We start from the raw sequence: 7,011 nt of genomic DNA on the forward strand, positions 1-7,011 counted from the left end.
TTCTGCTGCAAAGCCAATTGCATGCAAATATTTACATGCTTATACAGTAATAAGTTATGTATGTACAAATATGTTTTAAGATATTGCGTCACCATCAACAAGTCAAACAAGACGTTCGGCAGCAGAATTTTGTAGCTGAAAACGAGTGGAAAGGGATTGTGGGTCATGCGCATGCGTGCGCAAGCGCAGGAGCGCTCGGCAGTAGAATTCTGCAGGGAGTAGGATTTTGCAGAACACCTGTGTTGACAGAGGAGCCACAGAACAACTATGCGTCTGCATTTGATCTCGTCTTGTCGATGGTGTAAAATTAATTAGGTATATTGTTAGTAAGTTAGCCATGTAATAAGCGGGATAATGTATAGCTATACTCGGTCATTGTCGCAAAATAATTGACCTTCACCGCGCGCCTCGGTGTTCTAAACTCTGTGTCGGTCAATTATTTTGCGACAATGACCTCGTAGCTATATCCCTTACGTAGTACTCATTCACTCCAGTTTAATCACTTGTGCATTTTATATTGATGCTACTGTACTTTACTGTTACATTTGGACTTTGGTTAGATATCAACTTATTTATATATTTTGTTGTACTGTGCTGTATGATGACGATACTTGTTTTAGATTAAATTAGATTCGATTAGATTCAAATGTATTGTCATCATAATACAGCATTTATAAGTACAGTACAACGAAAAGAAGTGTGTCATACTGTACAACAGTAAAGTGCAATAGTAGGTGCTTAAACTGGATATAAAATATATAAAGGAGTACTACTTAGTAATAGTGCTAATCAGATGTATGTAAAATGTTATAGTAAAAATAAACAATACATTATTGAATGTAATCGAATCAGGTATCGAATCAAATTATGTGCAAAAGAAAACTGCATTGTTTCCCTTTGACGACAAGCCTGCAGTTGATGCAGTTCTTGTTTCTAACCAAACTGAAACATTCAAAACTATTGATATTATACCGTCAGACTGACAGAGGGTGGAATTCGCACCCACTACACCAAGAAACCTCCTCCTCTCTCCGGGCTGTGAAATGTTCCTGTCGGTCGGTAAACAAAAAAACGTCCCCTGGAGCTCCAGACGTTTCCATTGGGCCGCATCACGGGAGAGAGAAGGAGGAGGAGGCGGAGGAGGAGAGACTGACGAGCGACGAATTCCACAGCGCTCCTCAAATTTCCTGAAATCACGGAGCCCCACACATCCAGCTTCTCCTCCTCCTCCTCGTTCTGAATCTGACTGGAACAGCTTTTCAACATGGTAACGGAGATTTCTAGACCAACTATTTGTATATACTGCATATATACTTTAATATGAAACTGTTCTGCAAATGGGTCGGTGTGTTGATTATTATTATTATGTCTTTATTTGTCCAGATGTTCCGAAGTGTCCCGGTGCTCATACTGTTGTTGGCCCTGGCGCTCTGTGACGCCGAGGTAAGTTTCTTTGTTTTATTTCTTATTATTTGCTCCAAAGTTTTGTTTTTTTTGGGACAGAATGAGCGTTTTTACGCGTTTAGGCTTTGGGGGGGGGGGGGGGGTTCTCTTTTTTGCTTTTCACGAAACTGTTAATTTAAAAAAAAAATCAACTCGGCTCTGTTTTAAAAACCCGAGATTAGTCTCTTCTTGGCACATCTGGAATAAGTCTCGTCTGTCTGGTTAAAAGCCTGTATTGTGCTGAAATGTCTAATTTTCGGCTGGATTTCCCAAGGTTATTGTGTGTCTACGGCCGCTATCTTCAAAGGAAAACCAATTATGACGTTATCTAAAGACGTTGTTATAATAGAGACAATTATCCCACAGTTCAATTAAGCTGCTTACGTTTGAACAGTGCCGTTATTCTCATGGCACAAAGTAGGAACTCGCTGTGTCGCCATATCTGAGGCACTTATGAACACTATTGTGTTTATGCTGAAATGTTTCCTAGGTGCAGTATGGGACCACCAATTATAACGTTGTGACACTAACACTGTCCAGAACCTGCCAGGAAGTTAAGTTTGACTGTATGTGGTCTTATTTGAACCACCTGTCGTGTTTTGGAGGTTGGCTGAGGGAGCGGACACTTTTTCATGTTATTGCAGCAGTTTTATCAAAACCCTTTAGTCAAATCAAACAGTCAGGTTAATGTGAGAATTACTGCATTGTCTGTGTACAGTACATTTCCATGTTCTTTCATTGTTTTTCATTTATACGCTAATCCCAATGTCAACTAGGGATACCTGAGCCCCTGGTTAGACTAGAGAGACCTGAGCCCCTGGTTAGACTAGAGAGACCTGAGCCCCTGGTTAGACTAGAGAGACCTGAGCCCCTGGTTAGACTAGAGATACCTGAGCCCCTGGTTAGACTAGAGATACCTGAGCCCCTGGTTAGACTAGAGAGACCTGAGCCCCTGGTTAGACTAGAGAGACCTGAGCCCCTGGTTAGACTAGAGATACCTGAGCCCCTGGTTAGACTAGAGATACCTGAGCCCCTGGTTAGACTAGAGAGACCTGAGCCCCTGGTTAGACTAGAGAGACCTGAGCCCCTGGTTAGACTAGAGAGACCTGAGCCCCTGGTTAGACTAGAGATACCTGAGCCCCTGGTTAGACTAGAGATACCTGAGCCCCTGGTTAGACTAGAGAGACCTGAGCCCCTGGTTAGACTAGAGAGACCTGAGCCCCTGGTTAGACTAGAGAGACCTGAGCCCCTGGTTAGACTAGAGATACCTGACCAGGGAACAAACTTAACTTTTTGACTTACCAGCCATTTGGCTGGTAGATTTAAAAAACTACCAGCCAGGCAGATTTTTACCAGCCAAAAATTATAAATAGCTTTTTAGTATATCGCCATGTGTTATTATTACTATATAATACTCTATGCTATTTTAAATTAATATCATAAACAACATAAGGAATATTAGCATCATTTTGAGTGGACTGAAGGAATGAGTCAGTGTTAATAGTTTTAAATGCAAATAATTTATTGAAACATAGAAGTGGGGTCGGGACACACACACACACACACACACTGTTTCAACTCACCACCCCCGCATCATATTGTAGTCTGTCTTCAAACTTCCACTCCTCTCGAAACTTTTTTATATTTGAATATTAACATTATCTGTCCATCCTCAGTAATCCTCAGTTTACTATAATATACTCCTGTCCTGAGTCCTGACTAGTGACTTCATCGTCTTTCCAAACGCACGCACGCACACACACAGGGAAGGGGAGAGTGCCCCCCCATTTCCCTTTCCCCAGTCCACACTGCTGTTCTCTATGGCTCTGCGCCTCTGCCTCTGATCAGGATTAGCTTGTTAACTTACGCTAACATTGTAGTGATTGTAATGGTACATAAACGTTAATTTCGGGCCATGTGGGCATAAAGGAATGGCGACGGTGCAAAGCATGTAGATGCATTTGACCCGTTGTGAGAAGAAAAAAAACACCACAGACTTATTTCGGGTCGTGTAGGCGCACTGCTGTGTAGCGCTGCTCTGCTTTCAGAAGCATGGACTGGGCGGATATGACTCGCGGAGTTGCTACAGGGTTTTTCAAAATAAGAGTATCATATGAACCGAACGTTGCTAGCTGCCGGAGCCATAGATATTATGACTGGAGCTGCGCTTGGGGCGGAAATGAGACCCGCATAGGATTTTCAAAATAAGAGTATCGATATGAACTACATGCCAGGTGGCGGGCAGACCTCTCATTTTTACTCGCCAAACCTTAAATCTACACGCCATTGGCGCTTGGCGGGTACTTATTTTGTTCCCTGCCTGAGCCCCTGGTTAGACTAGAGATACCTGAGCCCCTGGTTAGACTAGAGATACCTGAGCCCCTGGTTAGACTAGAGAGACCTGAGCCCCTGGTTAGACTAGAGATACCTGAGCCCCTGGTTAGACTAGAGAGACCTGAGCCCCTGGTTAGACTAGAGAGACCTGAGCCCCTGGTTAGACTAGAGAGACCTGAGCCCCTGGTTAGACTAGAGATACCTGAGCCCCTGGTTAGACTTACCTGATTCTCTGTATCGGCCCAATACAGAGAACCAATCCGATCCATCGCTTCTTCTGAACACTAGACCATCAGTTTGGGGTTACAGGACAAATAATCGGAGATCTAACATCCTACTATTTGTCAAACAGCAGCAAAATCAAGTCACTTTGCTTTGGTTTCTATCATGTTATACATGGTTATTTGGTTTCTGTCATGTTATGCATGGTTCTTGCTATCAGATTGTAGTACTAGGGAGATTCTTGGACATGGATACTGTGTTTTTAGCCTGATATCAGACCCATATCTCATGCCAATATCAGTATCAGTGCCTCACTAATTGAAACGGTACAAATGGTGAATCAATAGAAAGTGTGTTAGTCTAGAGAGGCGGTCTCTCAGTGGGCTGGTCCACCCTCTCATGTTATGGAAATACTGCCATGTACATGTTTTTATTTGAGTGCAGCAAATAAATAAATATTAGTGAGACATTATGGGATGGATCCAACATGCATAAATATACATCCTGTACATACATATTTATACCACCCACATGCACACACACACACACACACCACACACACACACACACACACACACACACACACACACACACACACACACACACACACACACACACACACACAAATCAATAAACAATCCCATACAAACACACACGCATACACCAGGAAACAGACAGAGAGAGAGGAGAGAGAGTGAGAGCAGAGGAGAGAGAGGAAAGAGAGAGATGAGAGAGAGGGTGAGTGAGAAAGAGGAGAGAGATTTATAATTAATACAAAACAAAAAAAAAGTATTACCTTTATTTAACCAGGCAAATCAATTAAGAACAAATTCTTATTTACAATGACGGCAGGGAGGGAGGGGGGGGGGGGGGCTGAACACGAATTCAGGATTAAACATTTCCGACATACATGATATTATTACAATATATATATATACATACATACAACAAGCAATATAGCAGTGAGGGGGGCACCATGACAGACAGGGGGTTGGGGATGTTACTGGGTTGAGAAACAGTTGCAGGAATCAGTGAGAATGTTCATCAGAGAGTGCTTGAATGCTGATTTAGGCATAAAGGTGACCAGTGACGTTTGCATGAGCCCTGCATGAACGTTTGACCAAGTGCTGCAGTGTTTTTGGAATCTTTAGGAGAATGTGTTGAGCAGAACAAGTGTTGTAAGTGGCCAGATGTAATTTGCAACAGATGACATAGGTAAGGGGGGGGACAACCCCAAGGAGGGTTTTGTAAATGAGCATGAACCAGTGCATATTGCGACGGGTGTGCAGGGATGGCCAGTTGACGGAGGAGTAAAGGGTGCAATGGTGAGTGTTGAAAGGGGCACTGGTGGCAAACCGGATAGGAGTGGTAGAGGACATCAAGTTTGTGGAGTGAGGTCTTACATGCAGATCTGTAGACTATGTCACCATAATCAAGCATGGGGAGTATTGTCACCTTGAACCAGAGTGAGTTTTAGCAGAGGAAGTGAAGGTGGAGCGCATTCTGTACAAGAAGCAGAGTTAGGATTTGACCTCTTAGACTGTAATCTGGTGATGTAGATCCCAGAGAGAGAGAGGAAGAGAGAGAGAGAGAGAGAGAGAGAGAGAGGAAGAGAGAGAGAGAGAGAGAGAAGAGAGAGAGAGAGAGAGAGAGAGAGAGAGAGAGAGAGAGAGAGAGAGGGAGAGGGAGAGACTCTTGCAGCTCAACTTCTCTTTCTGAAATGGTAGATTTAACACAATCCAACACTCTCTCTTTATCTTCTGGAGTTTGTTAACAGAGTTCACTGAGAAAGCTGTTGGTTTCTTGGTGACACACGTTGATAACAGACAGCTGTGATGGGGGAGGGACACTGACAACAGGGCTGCTTTTTAGCTGCCGTGTGTGTTGTGTGTGTGTGTGTGTGTGTGTGTGTGTGTGTGTGTGTGTGTGTGTGTGTGTGTGTGTGTGTGTGTGTGTGTGTGTGTGTGTGTGTGTGTGTGTGTGTGTGTGTGTGTGTGTGTGTGCACATGTGCATCTGTGTGTTTGTGCGTTTTGTGTTGGTTTGGGTGGTCAGTGTGTGTGTGTTTGTGTTGGTGGTCATAGTGCGTGTGTGTGTTTGTTTGGGTGGTCATTGTGTGTGTGTGTGTGTGTGTTGGTTTGGGTGGTCAGTGTGTGTGTTTGTGTTGGTGGCCTGTGTGTGTGTGTGTTTGTTTGGGTGGTCATTGTGTGCGTGTGTGTGTATGTAGTTAAGGGGGGTGTGGGTGTGAGAGCTGTCACCCTGCTGGTCTCCCACCACAGAACGACTGAATCAACACTGACAGAGACCAGACCACCTCACATTAACTACTGAACCAAAAGAAAGAAAAGATACTGATATTCCCCCATGCTTCCAACTGACCAATCAGCCTGCAAACCCATTTAAAGGTGTGACATGGGTCTCTCAGGCCATGTCCAGACTAAACCGATTTGGTCGTTTTAGGCAAAGTATTTAATCGTTTGCACCGTTCTGCCACACGGAAATGCATTCTGGTGAAGACGGTACTTTTTTTTAAAATTATCTTTTCCCCCCTCCTTTTTTCCGATTTTTCTCCCATCCCACTGTTAGTCGTTATGCCAATTCCCAACCCCCTTCCTGGTTGTTGCGCACCCCCTGTTAACTTTATTAAACAGATTGCCAGAATGGGTACAATACAATACGGCTCAATACACACAATTGTTAAGGGTATGCAGACTGTTGTAGTTTTGGACTGGGCTCCTTATAACAGCCTTATAACAGCCGCAGCTACAGCTCTGCTGTAAACACTGGAAATAACCGTGCAGGTCTCTACTGCGCATGGCCATTGGGCAGAACGGCTCTGTATCCGGCTCGCGGCAAATTACATGGCACCATTGTCGGCGAGTTTCGGCGAGTTTCCAAAACGAAAACACCCTTTCAGCGTTGCCGTTAGAAAAACGCATTTTCCTGCCAAAACTGCGTTTCTTTTTAACTTGGACATGCAAACGTAATCATTCGAAAATAGAACGTTGCTGTTT

At 43.8% G+C, this 7,011-nt stretch overlaps 1 protein-coding gene across 1 annotated transcript in view; it reads left to right on the forward strand.

Annotated features, from left to right (window-relative positions):
* The first annotated feature begins 1,169 nt into the window (after positions 1 to 1,169).
* The window catches only part of fstl1b (follistatin-like 1b), a 97,211-nt gene continuing 91,369 nt past the window's right edge, over positions 1,170 to 7,011 (forward strand). Inside the window, exons 1-2 of the mRNA XM_084315162.1 lie at positions 1,170 to 1,267; positions 1,384 to 1,443. Of these exons, the coding sequence (XP_084171288.1) occupies positions 1,265 to 1,267; positions 1,384 to 1,443 (63 nt within the window). The 5' untranslated portion in view covers positions 1,170 to 1,264. The remainder of the gene's footprint in view (positions 1,268 to 1,383; positions 1,444 to 7,011) is intronic.

The sequence above is a fragment of the Notolepis coatsorum genome, assembly GCF_963971535.1.
Source record: "Notolepis coatsorum genome assembly, chromosome: 5".
NCBI classification, from domain to species: domain Eukaryota; kingdom Metazoa; phylum Chordata; class Actinopteri; order Aulopiformes; family Paralepididae; genus Notolepis; species Notolepis coatsorum.